General features: G+C 47.7%; 1 protein-coding gene across 5 annotated transcripts in view; it reads right to left on the minus strand.

Moving 5' to 3' along the window:
• AUTS2 (activator of transcription and developmental regulator AUTS2) overlaps positions 1-17,944 on the minus strand; it is a 1,022,984-nt gene that overhangs the window by 69,541 nt on the left and 935,499 nt on the right. For all 5 annotated transcript variants that reach the window (XM_072943080.1, XM_072943079.1, XM_072943078.1 and 2 more), the window contains one exon: positions 9,420-9,471. In XM_072943080.1, coding sequence (XP_072799181.1) covers positions 9,420-9,471 — 52 coding nt within the window. The remainder of the gene's footprint in view (positions 1-9,419; positions 9,472-17,944) is intronic.

Raw genomic sequence — 17,944 nt, forward strand, 5'->3', positions numbered from 1 at the left:
AGAGGGGGAGGATTCTGCACTATGACTCTAATTCTGAAGGGAAGTTAATACTTAACAGCTGGTATTCAAACAGTAGCTCCGTACCCTCTCTCCCCTCCCCCCTCACCGCTGAGGCTCCACCCCCTCTCACCTCTAAGATGCTTCTTACAGAGATGGACTCTCCAGGGGAGGAGAGCGTTCTACAGCCCCATTCTTGCCCACAAGTTCAGGACTGAAGTCATGGCCTGCCTTCCAAATGCAAGTGTCCACAGTCTCATTCCCAGCTCCCTGGGAAATGAATGTCCTTTGTGCAAGCTTCAGGCTCTCAAAGGACCCAGAACACTCCAAAGCAAACCGTGGCCTCTAGACCAGGATGGGACCTGGGAGTCCACCCAACTTGCTCAAGTTAACGAGAAAACCTAGTGTGACTGCTCGGGGTTACAAGCAGCCCGGCTCAGACCTGAGCCTGGGTCTCCTGTTACTAAAAGCAGCGCCTGCTCTGGTACACCCCACCACCTCCACGTAGTAGGCCAACTTGGCAAAAATTGAAGCGACCAAATCTAACTGAAGAAACATGAAGACAGGAGGCCCTGTGGATGGGTGATACCCAGGCCTTTCCAGTGCTCCCCTAAGTCTCTTCAGCAGTCTAGTTCACTAACGGACGGCATCAGTTATCAAAATGGGAAACCTGAAGGGGCAGGTTCTAGCCTAACAGCGAACACAAGCCGGCCAGTCTGCGCCCACAGAACAGCCCCTCGGGAAGGGCGGCGTTGTCTGCAGTCCACTGAATGCAGGTGTTTCTGGTTGACTGCCCCGTCAGAGCTCACCTAAGATGAGCTCTTTCTCCTACGAAGGTCTTAAGGCTCCTTCCCCATGACACCATTTTGAAAGTCTCTTCTTGAATTTTAAGATACGTTTACACTCTTACTCTTCTGGCCGTTATCTGTAATGCGATCTGATCACCTTTTATTTATCTCCTGAGCCTGTTACATAGTCAGCGCTCAGTCACACTTGTCGGACGCAAGACTTCATCTCAACAGGGCTTCCGCCTGCAGCCACTGAAGGACGAAATGCAATAAACACTGACGTCACTGACTTCACAGGTGACAAGTCTGATGTCAGAGGAAGACTCCTTGTCAAACCAAAGTTTACAGGATAAAGTTGATGAATAAAGAAGCCTTCGGAGATTGGCCCCAAGAGCTCCAACAGAGGACAGTCTACACTTAGAAAAATCAAAAATTGATATAAAACAAAAGGCATTACATGGTTGGGCTTTTGGTGAGAGGAGCTTTACTATGGAAAAGCCTCTTCCTGGCGGTAAGCAGATAAGGAGGAAATGATGTAATCTTGGCTAAAATTAGGTTTTAGTGTCACTCTTCAGAGAGATGTGAAAGGTCACAGATAAGAGGGGGAAAATGTTTTCCAAGTGGCTTTTAAAGGCATCCAAATATAACCATCTCCCACACCAGCCTATTAACACACACACTTGAGACATTTCTCTCTTCAAAAGGACTCTTAGAAAAGACAATGATGTGCTCTCAACCTCCTCCTCTATGAGACAAGGTTTACGAGGGTCAGAGAAGATTGGAGCGCCCACAGAACATTACTCCGTATTAACAGGCGCCCCTCCTGCCTCTGCATGGATTTGGGCCTCGTGCTCACGTCATCGGTTGCCAGGGAAATGTCCCTGCTGGAAAATCCTAAGTCATTTCTAATAAAATCTGGCTGAAAAGTAATGATCAGCCCACTTATAAGCACAGGAATGGGTGTGGAGAGTAGAAAGATGGAGAAATATCATGTCTCACGAGAAGGAGGGGAAATCAGAGATGCTACCATGATGCTGCTCTTGGCTGCACCTGCTCAGATAACAGTGGGCATCTTGGGATGCCAGGAAGACCTGGGTGAGGCTCTCCACCATCAAGGGAAAGCTCCTACCATCCTCCAGGGAACACTGAAGACCCTGGGATGGCATGCCGGAAAAGCCCTGGGGACTTGTCCTGGCCAACGAGACGGCTGGAAATGCCACACACCACGCCCAGGCTGAAACTTTAAGACGCATTCTATAATCCTCTCTCTACTCTCTTCTTTCTCCCAAGAGGACTTCCACGATGGGGGCTGCTCCTCCGACCTGGGTCCCATAGTAAAGACAAGGGAAGCCACCGCTGGTCCACGGCTGACACCCAACACAAGACCTCTGTTGCTGTAAACCCTGACGCATAACGTGCAAGAGCGAAAAGCCTGTTAAATGATGTTGAAGAGCAAAGACATCTCTCAAGAATGTTCACGACAGTGCACCCACCGCGTGTTGTGCTGCTGGACCCTAGTAAAAGGTTTACAACAGAAAAGCACATGGAACGTGGCGGCTCTTCACCCTGAGCTATTCCAGTGACGTGATTTTCATTTTCCAACTCCTGGATTCAGTCAATGTTGAGAGGTTTGCTTGAGAGGAAAATTCTGCACAGAACACCCACAGTGACCTGACAGCATCCCACTAAGGACTGGCCCCTCCACTCCTATCCGTAAGTTTCAAGAACTGGTGAGAAATGAGTTGCCATTGGTAGGAGGGGAACCAAAGGCACAGCCACGTACAGCCAGCTTTCCACTTGGAGGGAAAATGGACCTCCAGATACTAATTTGTGGGCTTTCTTACAGAATCAAGCCTTAGAATGCACTCTCCCAGGAAGCCCAGGCACCCAGCCGACTGAAGGAAGTCACGTCTACAGGGTTGGGGACGGAAGGGAGTGGCACTGAACCTCCTAATTCAGGCACACAATCTCTTCGGTGAATTCACAAAATGGGTCTTCAATTGAGAGCCATTTCTACATTTTTAAAGCACAGACTGGGCAAGTAGGTAAGAGACGGACGGTTGCCCCAGGCTGATGCAGAGACAGCTGAGCCCAAAGTCCAGGCACCATGAAATGAATCAAGTCCCTGCCGCACTCCCTCCACCACAGGCGCAGGAATAAGCCGGGGAAAACCCGAAGTGCGTGGAGATTACTTGAGTGGGAATCAATCATTTCTTCACTGAAAAATGCCGACATTTCCTCATACAGCATCGTCACTGGGTTCATAATTCACCACAGTTGCTTCCTGAGACTGAGCATTGCTGGGCTCTCTGAGTAACTGAGACCAATTTTGTTTGTTAAATAAATTCCAGGCAAGAGTATGTTTGACTTATGCACAGGAAAGGAGAGAATTCTTATGTAAGCTGCAAAACAATGGAGTTTTATCTTATCTGAGGAACTTATTGCCGCTTGCCTGTGTGTGTTTTACTGCCAAAATAAAATAAATTGAATCAGCTCACACATGATAACATGCTCTTTCCTAACTCATACTAATTGCTTGGCTAATTGATGTTTGTTGAACTTTCTCCATTTCATTGAGTGATTAGGTACAAAGCTAACAGTTGACATCTGTAGGCGCTTAACTGGCGTCTGTAATTACTGTTAATGTTAAATAATTGTTAGTTAATTGGAGTGGTAACTGACTGAATGGAATCCAGATTGTGAAGCAAAAAGAAACCTAGTTAAATAAACATACATTTTCAGAGAAAACAACATTTTTCTGCAGTTGTCAGAAACCAGAAATGCTCCAGAGGCCAGGGGATGGCCACAGGCTCCTCGCACAAGGGAAACTCCTCCGGCCTGGGGCTGACCCCGTGCGTTGCAAGTGTGACCAGCGAGGAGGCCCTCTGTCATTTAACTCTTCTCATTAAAGACTCTCTGAAACTGATCTGGTGTTTTCTAAGCCAAGTGTCTGCTATGAGTGTGTGTTACTTTCTGGGACAAGCAAATGCCACACCACTGCCTAAGCAGAACACTAAATATGAACGGCATGAAAAGACGCTGGTCAACACTCAAGCTTCTTTGGTAATATTGCCAAGTATGGAGAAAAGTCTTTCCAAGAACAGCAGCAATCAATCAATCAAGTCAGTGAAGAGCCTTTCAGTGGGCTCAAAAGTAAACAGAGTGGAGTCCGACGACTGAAAGGAAGGAATGTTATCCTGTAATCTGCTCCAGCTCACAGGCCGCCCAGCATCGGGGGTCTGGCCTACTTTCCTCTGGAAAAGTGGCATCGCTGTCAAAGTTCTACTCCAAAGACACCATGGAGATCAACTCTAATGCTTGGAATATCTTCCACCCCTTGCACTAAATTTCCAGTGCTGGGATCCAACAAGTACCCAGGATTCCCCATCTATGAGGTCAGGGAGAGGACTAGGTGGCACTTAATGGAAAAATATCTGGAGGGAAACACTTTCTACAACATGGAGTATTTTTAGACCCTTACTGATGGCTTCACACTAACAATACAAGGCATCTGTTTCCCAGAATGATCAAGGACTAATTCTATACCACAAATTCTGTACATGAGAGTCTGGCTCCTATAGGAAGGTCAATTTCCATAACAAAAGGGGCTGATTGCGTGTTATTTGCAGTGTGGGGTAGGAGGGGAAACCCAACCACTCATATCTCCTTTGTCTCCAATCAAGCACCAATTACCCTTCAATAGTATTTAATTTTCCACATATCAGACATCTCTGTCTTCTAAAGACCCAAGAAAACGCTCTGAACTAAAAAAAAAAAAAAAAAAAAAGTCCACGGAAAGAAAAATAAAGAATGAGTGACAGTCTAACTTTCCCTTATGTGGGATTTAACACAGTACAAAAATGCAACTAATTTACAGAGGCTGAGCTTCTGCACATGGGGAGTGAGCTTTATGTCGTGCTCTCCTTACAACTCAACCCAAGACCATTACAAGGAACTGTAAAATGTCTCCATATGTTTATTATAATTGGATTTTAAACTCTAAATCCTTTTGTTTTTAAGAAAGCTATTCCACATTCAACTGCATTATTGTCACTTACATAGAAAGCACAGAATTATCTTAGGGGAAGGGCCTTGGTGCTAACATAACTCTTACTTTTAAAACCAAGAAATTCCCCCTTCGTGTCTAAACCTGATGGATGAAGTGAGATCATCACCATGAAAGATTTTATTGGGTTCTCAGTTACTGAACCTCATCACACCAAGCAGTATCTGTAGTAACTTTTTTCTCACCTCATTTCGAATCTCAACCAATATTTTAGCCAGGTTTTCTTTCTATGCTGCTGATAAAACCATACTGTCAAAAATACCTAAAGGTCTTACTAATCTAAAGTCTCCAACCTCATCTGTGTCCCCTGGAAACTCTTAGTACAAAATCGACCCCAAGAAGCGGACTAGTGTGTCCACTAGCAGGTCTGATAGGGCCTGGGAAAGCACAAACAGCCCTGGCCAGCAGGGGCTCAAGGTGGCCCCAGTGTTCCGTCTGGTATTCATCATGGTGAGTGAGTGCCCCCCAGAATCCCCAGGGCTGACCTGCGGGAGGGGAGGTGGGGGTCTACTTGGGAGGGTGGGTGATTGTTCCCTTGACGTCCACATTTCAGGGGGCACTGGGTGCTCACAGCAGGAGGGAATCACAAATCAGTGGCCTCATCCCTACATGGGCCATGCCCTACCCCAGCTATTCAGAAAGGCACCGCTCTCCAACAGCTAGCTCGGGGCACCTCTCCCAGGGAGGGTCTGACCCTGCCTAAAGACAGGCAAAGGCAAGAGAAGGGGTGAGAAAGTGATGGGGTGAAACACACCTCCTGGCCACCTCTCGTCTGTGACTTGCCTTGGTTGCAGGACAGATCCTGGAAAAGAAGCAATTCAGGGCCTTTTCTCTACCCCTCACCGAGGCCGTGAACCCACACCAGGGCTGGTCTCATGTCCACAGAGGGCCCCAGAGAACAGCAGGGCTTCCCTTTTCCTTCCTCAGCAGGTAGCTGTGCCCTGGAGCAACTCTACAGTTCAAAAGAGATTCACGATCATGGCAGGATGGGCATGTGCGCCAAAGACTCATTTTCTGCATTTCTGCCCATTTATCAAAGTGGCAAAACCCCAAGAAGTAGGACCTAGAACAGGTAAGAAAGGTTAATAAATACTGGCTGGACACACTGAACTGACTGAAGAGTTAGTTCCCTTTAAGGATAAATAGTCCAGGATTTGGGGGTACAAATCCCATTGCTCCTAGAGCAGTTCAACCAATTAAGCACGGACAAGAAGTTAGTCTCTCTGTGTGCCTCTGTCTCGCTGGGAAAATTAATTTTTCCTTTGGCAGATGGTTGAGTCACAAAGACAGAAGGATTCATAAAATTCACATGAACATCCTGTAAACATTTAAACACATAAAGATTAAATAAGGCAACCATGACCTTGATTAAAGTTAAACTATTTTTTATGTCTAAGCCCTGAAATTTGGAGGTTCACCGCCCCACCCCTTTCGACATGCTCAGTTCTCACCGCGCACGTCGTGTGTACAAGGAAGCGCCCTGTTTGATTAATTTGTTTCAAAATGGGAAATAAAAGGCATCAGAAGAGAGCAGCGATTCGGAACACCTAAACACAAAAATCTACTTCTGGTTCTCTATTAAATCAGACAGACTCTCCAACAAAGGGAGAGTCAAGATAAAATCAAACAGGCAGAAGGGACATAAAACACGGTCGTTATACCGACATTTTTGGCCTCTTCCCTCTTACCAACTAATTGTTTTTATCCCCACTGGAGACGTTGGCCCAGGGCTAGGTTTTGCTATGATTGAAAATTCTGACCTAAAGAGGCGAAACGACTTATTCCAGCTCACAAACAGACTGATGGGACTTGAGCCACGGCCCCTGCTGCTTCAGCCGGAGCTGCGTCCCCAGACCGCAGGGCCCACATCAAAGTTGCGCCCCGCAGCCCCCCAGCACAATCAGCTTGTGAGATTAGCGCTGCCCTCCCACAGTGAAATTTTATGGACCAAATCTGCCTGCCACCGGGCTCAGCAGCATAATCTCTCCAGCAGCTTAAAGCCACACTTCTGGAAGGCCAGAACGCGGTGGGGCTCCTGTGAGGGAGAGGTGATATGTAGCTTTAAACATCTGGAGGTGGAGGAATACACGTGTCAGCTTCCCTGCACTCTTGTCAGACTGTTCAATAAGCCGAGGCTTTGAAGATTTTCCCAGTGGTGTTTGTTACCTGGTGTAAATTTGCCCTTTCTTACAGGCTTTTTATTGCTCTTGGCTAAGAACACCGGACAGAGACGGGAGACCTGACTTGCAGGCAGGCAGGCCGCTTTGCAGGAGAACTTGAACTTGATGTGCGTGAAGCTGACAGTTCCTTGAAGGCCCTGTCAACCATCCATCCAGTAAACACTGCCACTACCCGGAGTAAAAACAGACCGAGCCCACAAGCACAGACCCGAGACTCTCTGCACCTGTCTTGAAGCAATTATTGACATTATCGCCTACAATGACTCTCTATTTGAACTTGTTTTCCTGATATTTAGCAGTTTGAATACTAATCCCCTTAACAACACTGCCCCCATGCTTCCCCTCTCCCCTGCTCCCCCCTTAATCTCTTTCTCTCCAAGGAGGAGGGCGGGTGCTGGATCCCAGCCCGTCTACTTTGCAGCACCTGGATTTGCATTGATTCCGGCTCTTGTCATTCATGTTACCAACAGGAATTAGCATAAGGCATTAAGGGGAAACTCAGGAGGAGAAAAGAAAGGCCATTTTGATGGAAATAAGGGGCAAAGGAATAATCTGCCATCAACTAAAATGCTTATTTGTGTATGGTTTCCCAAGCAAAGCTTAGAAACAGCCTATGTTGATTTTAGTGTACACAAAGAAACCCTAATCCTTTCAAGGCAACTAAGTCACCCCCAGAAAAGCAGCTCAGAAGAAAGGCACCCTGTCAGAAGGATGACTATTCACAACCAAATAGACACCACAAATCACATTCTGTAAGTAAACAAAATAAGAATGTGGGAGATGTTGGATTGGAAAGGGGAGCGGGGTGGGATGGGGGGCGGGAGGGAAGAGGCAGAGGGACGACGTGCGTCGTCAATCCCTCCTCATCCGCCCCAAGGGAGCCTGCTGGCCCCGCGGGGGCAGCGGGGCCTGAAAGCGGGTCCCAGAGCCAGCTCTCCTGCGAGGCCGATCCCAAAGAGGGGAAACGCATTCCAGAGCCCTACAGCAGGAAAGACACAGTCACGTGGGGCTGGCGGGCTGGGGGCGGGGGGGCGGGGTGTCACTGAAACAGAGAAGACCTCCCTTTGGTGACCTGTCCTGACTCAGGCTCCTCCTCCTGTCCCGCCTGGATACACCCCTGTCTACCAATCCTCTTCCCTCGTCCAACCCAGCAATAACCAATTACGCATTTTTACATATGAGCCCTGTATGCTACAAACTGCAACATATCTTCTTTTATTGGGCTTTTAGCATTATGGACAACAAATTTATACAAACTTTCAGTCCATCAAAAGATATGATGAAATATAAAACTGGAACACTCCATTATGCAATAAAAAAAAGATAAAATTCAATATGACAATAATTCTGGGAGTAACAGCAATCACATCAGCATGGACACCTCAAGGGAACTCTAAACATAATGTATTATTTAAAATTGCAGTTGGTTCAAATTCTAAAATAATCTGGGAGCTCAAAATAACTGCACTTGGAAATGTGTCTGACTAACCAGCTAGCAAAAATGCCAGCGAAGGCAGCTATAGATGGCCGAGGTGGTTTCAAATTTCACTCCATGAAGGCCCAACCCTGTTCAAGTATCTTCCATCTAACGCAGAAGGAGACCACCACAGGAAACACACACACTGTATTTAGCAATGACCAGGTAACACCTAAATCAGATTCTGCAGTGAAGAGGAAGCGATCAAATCGTCTGTATAATTTATACCCTTCAAATTACACACCTTCACAAAGTCCTGTGATTTGAAGCTCCCTTAAATTTCATTATTTCCAACAATACTGTTGCAAATGAACACTGCCCAGAAACCTATTGGTAGTGATTTAAGATAAGTTTTCCCTTAATGTACTGCTATATCATTAGCCTCTCTTACTCTATATTGCAGTTTGGAAGAAATTAATGGGATAGCATGTATTTAAATTTTGCCCTCTTGCTCGTTTATTAACTTCACAGAAAGCCCACAGCAGAGTAAGGCTTGGTTTATGACCATAATACTGTGAATACTAAACATGCACTGGTTATTAGAGTCTGAAGAACAAATCAGCTATTTATAGTTCTCCAACTGCTGGGTAGTTGATAAGTAACAATACAGTTAAGGCATCTTGAGAACTATTATTCTCCATTACCGCTTCCTACATTAAATGAAAGTCACATAGATAGTAGTAATTTCTTAGTCAAATCAACTTAAATAAGGCTTTGATGTATTCTTTTAAAATAAACTGCTTTTTGATGCATCACAAAAGCACAGATTCTATCTCAAGCAAAAACACAAATTCTGAAGAGCAGCTCCAGAATGAAAAGAGAATGACCATTGTTCTCCATGCTTCCGTCCTAGGCAATGACAATGAAACAAATATAAAGATAAGCTATTGCTCAGATTTAAGGAGTCTTACCTTTGTTTACAATAACGGTATTGAAGAGTTTTTCAGAGCTGGCGTCTGATGCCTGAAACACAAGAAGGGGAAAGAAGAATTATTATTGTCATTAATACCGTGGTCACCATCATCATTACTATTATCTTAAATCAATTTCCTACAGTTTAGAAGAGCCTGAAGAGGAAAGCAGCAATTTCCCCAGATCCGCCATAAGGTGGTGCTAGTTGACTGCAGGAGCCAGACCTGCAGTGCAGCTATTTGCTGGGGGGAAAAAAAATCTGATTTTAAAAACGTGTCCTTATTAGACATATTATCTGTGCAAAACATATTTCTATGAGCTGATACACAAAGCAATTCAGCTCATTCACATAATGATTCTGCAATTTCACTGACAGATTATTATTTTGGAAACAGTACTTTTTTTCATGATATTTGCAGACATGCCTATTTTTCAGTTTTCTTTCTCAAACCAGAAATGCCTATTATTTAACTCTCAGCTTTTCTTCACTAAAAAGAGTTGACCAGAACTCCCTGAAATTCATTCTTAAAGATTCCTCTGATGACCCCAAGATCCCTGGCCCCTGTAGCAACCAGGACGACCTTGATGTTGAAAGGGAAACAAGCCGACCTGCCCAACAACCGGACACTATACGTGCCATCGGCATTATTTCCTTTCCATTTTCTAGAAATCACGTCTGCTAATTATTACAGTGGCTCGAGGAAAGTGAAATAAACCTGTTTAAATGGCAAGAGTAAAGCCAATTTAAATTATACACTAATGTTCTGGAAAATCAACATGAAGTCGGTTTGGAGGAAAATGTTACGATGTTTCAGAAGCACTGACTATTTCTAGAGCTTGAAAATTTTTTAAATTAACTTAAAAATTAAGCATTTCCACTATATAGCAATCTGATGATATATCTGCATTTAAAGGTATAACGGCTATGTTATATTTATGCTGTTTTTGCTACCCAACCCTTGTAAGAAATCACACTTCATACACAGAGATGCATGTTTTGACAAAGCAAAGCACAGGATGTTGAATAAATCTAGAAGAAATACAAGAAATAGGGGAAGGGGGGAATCTAAATACAACATATTCTGACTCTGGAGCTGGCTTTGGGGGACAAAGAAGATACTCAATTTAGTCTTTTCGTGTTATGTTGACAGATGAGATATTCCTGTGTGTTATCTGGGGAGTAAGTTCTAGTTTTCAATGCAAGTGATACAGAAAGACATAAAATATCATTATTAGGACTATTTTTCCCTTTAAATTCTAATCCTCCCACTCTCAGGCTGGTTCCAAAGATTAATAAATAGATGAAGAAAAAAATGTATGTGAAAACTAGTGTTGAGCCGTATACATTTATACATAAGCAGTTTAATATAAAATAAATCCTAGATAGATTTTTCCTATTATCTTGCATGAATCAAAAATATGCTGAGGGCCCTCCTGACATTTTAAACATAATTAAATAGAATTGTAATTATAGAAGCTTTTAATAAAAATAAACTGCCAAAAAAAAAGTGTTGCATGGAGGGGGAAACAAGATATGCATTAGACAAATCAAGAATATTGAGTTATAAAAGCAAAAACTATAGGAATAATGTTGTTATATTGTAATATTAAGTGAGATTTCTAGGAACACAAGTTTCCCAGCTATAAACTTGGAGATAAGAGCATGCCACCATTCTTCAAGAGCATTCCACCGTTCTTCAATGAAAAAGTGTCTTAGTTCAAACTGGAATGGCTATGATAAATTCGTGGCTTAAACTACAGCTGAGATTTAAAAGGGGGGGGGAGCTGTTAATTAAATCATTTTACCAAACTGAAATAATCCTTGCAGATTTGGGGGCTACCTATTAAAATGAGTCTAATTGGCCCAAAGAAATATAAAAGCAAAGTACGGTACCCCCAATGCAAAAAGCATGGGTAACGAGAGGGAAAGGGTCCTGATCCAGCTTTTAGCACTTGGGGATGTATGTTACAGAGACAGAGAGATCAAATAAGGACAGAAGCTGTGGGTGCACAGGCCCTTTGGCTGTCCTGCACACCCTCCTTGGGGCGGCCACCCGTCAGCTCCACTGGGCTCCACACCATATTCTCAAGTAGCCAATTAAGTGATCCTTCTGCCTGAAGTGAACTTAGAGGATGTGATTATTATTATGATGCCAACCAGTAAGTTATTAAGGAAACAAGCCTGACAGGATGTTCAAAGCGACTTCAGAGTATGCCCTCTAATAAGAGCTCTTCCAGCGCTTCAATTTTCTGATACACGTCACAAAGCCATTTTGCTACTGGGAAGGGGGCGGGGGTCTCAAAAAGGTCTCCACGTTAAAACACCCAAAAGAAAATGACTGCAGGGGGACTTAGCCTAATCATAAAATGGTCTGGATCCCTTCTTTCTACCATCCAGGTGGTTAGGTTAAAACTATGGCGGACCACAGTCCCGGAAAAGTCAGAAAAGAGCTTCTCAGCCAAAGTCTTTTTTAAGCAGGAACTACAAAAAAATTCTTTGCTTTTTCTCAATAAACTTTCAAATTCGACTTGCGCTTTAAAGCATTTGTGCAAATTTGTGTTTTACTGGATCTTAATCTTTGGGATATTTTCTTTTTTATTGTTTTCAGGGGAAAATCTGCAATTCCTTATATTACCTGGACCATTTTTCTGTTTTTTTTTTTTTTTTTAAACCGGGAACGACAAATGGAAACGTGGTGAGCCCAGACTTGGCTGGCGAGCAGAGCTTTTGCTTCTCTCCTTTTTTAACACGCGGGCACCTTTACACACACCAAAGATCGTGACATTCTGCTCGCCATTTCGTTTCAGCCTCCCGGCTCGGTTTCGGAGGGCGAGGGCGTGAAGTGGCTCCATTTAAAAATGATAGAGAAACAAAGCTCTCTCTTCTGGCTGCTTTTTATTTGGGGGGAGGCAGAATCAGGTTTTTTTTTCAATCTTGAAAAATTACTAGACGCCGTAGTTGGTGGTTAAAGAAAAGTTAAATAAGTCAACGCACTGAACGAAGGAACACAGAGAATGAGGGAAACGAATAAAAGCCTTCTGTGCACAGGGGTGGGACGTGGCCGCTCGTGTTCGAGGGCCACCTTAATTCCCTTCGGCCGCTGACCCCAGGGATGGCCCTCCGCATCCACACCCGCACGAGGAGGGGTTTTCCAAGAAGCAAAGAGAAACCTCCTCGAAACTTAAGCGAGTTCTTTCCCCAACTGCCGGATCTCGAGCCCAGATCTCCTTTTGCTTCTCTTGGCACCGCGTGTGGGCCAGGATCCCGACCTCGGCGGGGGGAAGCGCTACGCGAAGAACCGGCAGCGAGCGCAGCGTCAAGGTCTCCAGCCCGAGCGGGCTCAGGCTCCGGCCCCGGCCGGAGGCAAGAGGAGCCCCTCGGAGAGGGTGGCGCCGGGGCGGCTCCGGTTCCTGGGCACGACCAAGCAGCTCCGGCTGCCCGCGCCGCCGCTCCCCGCCCGAGCCCGGCGGGCCAGGGAGGAAAGTACAAAGGCGGGCGGGCGGGAGGAGGGGTGGCGGCGGGGGGCTCGGGCGCGCCAGACGCGAGGAGCCCGCCCCTGCCACCCCTGCCCGCTAGCCGGGCCGCCGCAACAAAAGACCCCCGACCCGCCACCTCCCTTCCGACCGCGGGCAGGCGAGCGAGGGAGCCGCGCCCCCAGGGCCGCATTACCTGGTCGCAAAGGGTTAAGTGGTCCTGTCAGCCCCAAGTTCATGGTTTGCTTCCTGAGCAAGGCTCACGATGGGGGATCGTCAGAGACCAGGGGGAAAAACAGCCAAACACACGGAGAGAAAACGCCCAACTCCGACTGGGCTCCGTCCGCGGGAGTCTCTCCTCTTTTCCCGGCGAAAGTCTGAAAGCGGATGCACGCGAACCAAATCCGTACCAGCGGCAGCTCCGGGGCGGCCGAGCGCCAGCGCCGCGCACACATCCAGCGCGGCCGAGACCAAGCGGGCGGCGGGGAGGGAGCGCCCGGCCCGCGTTTGCCCGCTGCCTCCCGTTTGCTCCTGCGGCGCGCGGGGCCGGCCGGGCACGGCGGGGACTCGAGGGGCGTTCCGAGCGGGCCGGCGGGCGGATGAGGCAGAGAGGAGCGGCCCGAGCCGCGGCCGCGGCGCGCGGAGCTAAGAGCGAGGCGGCGGCGGCGGCGACAGGACAAAGGAGACCATGTGCGGAGGGGAGGAGGGAGAGGGAGGAGGAGGAGGAGGGCGCGCGGCGGCGGCGGCTGCAGCGGCGGCGGCTTCTCCCCGGCGGCCGCCTCGGGCTCTCCGACTGCCGCTCCCGCCTCTCCAGGCGCGCCGCGGGCCGACTGGTCCCGGTCCCGCCGCCACCGCCGCCGCGGCGCTGGAGAAGACGCTCCCGGAGTCTTTATTTAGGGCTAATACCGCCGGCGCGCGGCGCGGGCGGCGCTGCAGCAGCTCGGGGCAACGGGCGGGCTGCGCGGGGCCGGCAGCACCTCCTAGCCGGAGCTCGCGGGCCGGCGGCCGGGGAGCGCCCGGGGCTGGCTCGGCTCCGACCCGCGCTCCGCTCGCGGGCGCCTGCCTCTCCCGCCGGCTCGCCAGTCAAGTGAACTCCATCGGCGGCCGCCGCCGGCGCCGCGGACTCCCTGGCTGGACGGGTGTTGGGAGGGGGGTGGCGGCGCCACCGGGGCCCCTCACTCCGGACTTCGCTCCCCGACTGCGCGGAGCGCGCCTCCTCCAGACGCTCGCAGCTCTCGGCGCGGGACTTCCTCCGCGCGCCGAGCCCGAGACGCCGGTGCCACCGCCCCTCCTCCGTCCCGCCCCGCGCGCCCCGCCCCTCGCCGCCCCTCCTCTCGGCCCCGGCGCCAGGTCGGCCCCGCGGGGGCGCAGTCCCCGGGCGCGACATCGACAGCTGTCGCTCCCCCCGCGGCTTGGGCCCTGGGTCCCCACGGCTGCCTTCCCGGCGGGCAGGCGCGGCGGGAACTGCCACGCTCTGCACCCTCCCCGCAGTTGCCGCTTCCAAGACTGCGCCGCGGCAGGGAAAGGCCACTAGGCCTGCAGGCTGAGGTTGAATTGCCACTAGGCCAGTCACATCTCGGGATCTCTGGGCAGTTGTGAGGGCTCATTAAGAAAGTGACGCATGTAAACCGCCTGGCACATAGTAGGTGCACAATACAAAAGCGTAATAGGTACACTGTTGAAAATGTAGATGGGTGGGTTGGTCAGAGTCTAGTATTAGGGAAAAAGGTTTTAATCCAACCTCATCCACACCATGATCAAAGGCCGAAGGCGGTTTGTTAGGTCTCAAGGGTAGTGTATGAACTGGCCATTTACAGGTTCCCGCTCCCTGCAGTCTTCAAATCCACTGACATTTATATACTTCCCACACACAACAGTAGAGATGGTTGCAACCACACTGCCTCACTAAATGTGCTATTATCCTGACATTTATCATTTTGTTCTCTAGCACCCAATATAGGGCCTTGGGGGGAGGGGGTGTGTGCTGAATGGCCACAAAGGTAACCCCTGGTGGAGTCCCCTGAGCAACACACCCCCACCAGAGCGCCACAGCTCCCTTCCATCCAGTCTGGTGGGCCCCTGGCAGAATCCTGGCCTCCTGACTCACAGTCCCAACCACAGAGGCCCTGGAAGAGTACCAGGCCATACATGAGGGTGAGGAGACCCTCTGGAAACATCTGAAGAGTTCATTCCACCCCTGCAGCTTGGCAAGGTCCCGCCTTGGTGCCCAGGAAAAGTTGCTGAGATTTTTCTCAGCACAAGGGAACACGGGAAGCAAGGGCTAGGCTACCACTGGGAGGGTTCTGGCAGGGAGCAGCACACTGAGGTGGGTGAGAGGGAAGCTTACAGCTCCTGCTTTCCCTTCTGTGCCACTGGTACCTGGAGTGCAGCGGGGAAGAGAGCAAAGGGACGGGGCTCTCATACAAATGACATGGAGGCTGCTTTAAAGCAATAATGTCCATTCCTCACTTCTTTGAAGTTGAACACCTATCACTCTTTGATTTCATGGCACTCTTGAAAAACCTCTCAAGGGAAGAAAAGTGGGTGCTTGCCGTAGGGCATAATTTTTTTCCCTTTAACTTCCAAATACAATTCATTTTGGAAATAAGAGGCTCTCTCCCTCCAGCTTCACAACACCCCACCCATTCACAAATGATAGCATCATGTGGTGTTTCTAAAAAAAAAAAATTTTTTTTTTCAGATAGGTAATAGAGATTTCTCTCTACCCCGACTCCCAGAGAAATCAGAAGAAAAGCTGCCCTGGAAGGTGTTAAGTTTGGAGTTGGATTTTCCAATTGCTTACGAGATGTGTCAAAAACCAGCCGAGGCCCTCAAGCGGGGGCATTCATTCTGAAGCTGTTTCTGCAATACCAAGATAGTTCAAAAGCAAACATTGCATTTTCAAGAAAAGACATTAAAATGTTGTTTCTTTTGGAGCAATTCTCGTCTTGTTTGCTAATAAAATCAGTATTACAAGGAAGAAATTGCCAGAGCTTTTACTGGGTCCCCTGCAGGGTAAACTGAGACACAAAAGCACAGGCAACTTAGAGGACCAACTCAAACCACCACTTAGCCCTCTGAAGTGCTTTCATCAGGCAGCGTTTCTGATACTTACCACGCCTTGCATTAGATTGTCATCTCTGATTATCAGGGATTAGACCTCAGATGAGAGCCTGGGACTGATCTGCACGTGTCTCTGTATCTTGATTATCTGTCATTGGGAGGAAGGCAGAACTGCCCGTAACTGAGCCTCCAGAGAACCCAGACTCGGCCCCTGCACTACTGCATCCACAGTCTGCCCCTCTGTGCCCCGCCAGCGCCCCTCGCCCTGTCCCTGCTCCCCCACCACCACTCTGCTTCATTTCTCAGCTTCTTGCCAGACACACGAATGAGTCTGTTCTGACTGGGTTCCAAGTTGCTCTATTCCCCCTCCTTTCTACAAGGGAGGGAATCAATGTCAAAATTGGAAGGGCGTGGCTATAGGACAACATAGAAGGAAGAAAGAAAAAATGGATTATCCACACACCGGGTGATTGGATCCTGCTCAGAGATCTGACTTGCAAGAATTAAGATTTATTATGGTTTTTTTTCTTCTTTGAGAAACTTAGCTTCCTTTTATTGGAATTTTAATTTAAAGATTATAAAGTCAAAGACTGGCCGCCATCGTGTCTGTTATATTTAGAAGGTTTAACATACTTCGTACTATAATGGCTTCTTAGTATCACCTTCAGCCTCTGAACCAGATCTCAGAAGAGCAAATCTTATAAAAGGGAGCCCCTAACAAGAAGCAGGTAAGAAGAATATGGATTCAATGATCCTTCCAGTGTTAGATCAATTACTTCAGAAACAAAAGCAATTTTTAATATGTGGTCAAACACCTTAGGCAAGTTTATTATTAGCTAGCTAAACTTAAAAAAAAATAAAGCTAAATTAAAATACGGAGCCTTTCTCAATTCTCAAAATACATGTAAAGGTAAACTAGGTTTAGAAACTAAAGGAAGTTCTAAATCAATCTACATGTAACGGCAGAGTTTCAAAGCTTAAAATGTGATTATTTGATTCAATTTGTATCACAAATTACCCAACTGAGGCTAAACATTCCTTGGTAAAATATTTCTTAAAAATTCTGGTCTTCTGTCAAGTACCTTACACAGAAAAAGTTCATTAATTTCTAGGTGTTCTCCCTCATAAATATAACAAACTCCAGGCACTCTCTAATAGAATGCATGCTGGGTGATCCTTGGGGGTGGTTTAAAGGAAGAGGAAGTCTTTACAAAGATTTCCTCCAGGTTTTCTATGTTAAATTATGGAGTCTGAAAAGACCAGGAAAGGGGAGTGATAACACAAGGGTTCTGTCTCCTGCTAGCCTTGGGGAAGCCACCTGGCTTGTTTCTCTGTCTCCTGGAGGCTTGATCTGGAGGGTTGATCTTTTCAAATTCTAAAGCTTTTCAAGTTTGAAAATACAAGTTTCTATTTGTTCTTCTGGTAAAGATTAAAAGCCAGCATCTGGTTGCCACTATGGCCCTGTCATCTCTGAATCAGGAGACCTCAGGCCAATCTCTTCGCTCTCCTACCTCAGTTTCCTCATCCGTAAAAAGAGGTGACAACAGTGCTAACACGTCATAGGGCTGTGGTTAGTCACAGCGCCTGGCACTTAGCAAGTGGGATACAGGTGTTGGCTACAATGATTAAAGACGACGCCCTTAATTTGATTACGGCGGAGACCAACAAAACAGGAGTACATTCTGGGATGGCTGCGAGGTCCGTCTATGGGATTCTTACTGTAGACCGCTCCAGTGATGAGGAAAATAACCGCAAGAACATCAAAAGCGACACCAACCCCCAGCAGTGGTGACGGTACGAGAGGGTAAAGAGCCCCCCTTCACACAGGCATGACCGCCAACAATTCCTCCAGACGAGGTCGGAACTGGACATCGCACCGCCCGAGTCACGTTGCTAGGCTGAGGGGATCCGAGGAACGTGGACCTTGTTTACAGATTATAAGGCCCAATCTTGACCCAAGCAAAGTGTTACCAGCTTTCGCAAGGCT

Source organism: Vicugna pacos, chromosome 18 (genome assembly GCF_048564905.1).
Source record: "Vicugna pacos chromosome 18, VicPac4, whole genome shotgun sequence".
Lineage (NCBI taxonomy): Eukaryota > Metazoa > Chordata > Mammalia > Artiodactyla > Camelidae > Vicugna > Vicugna pacos.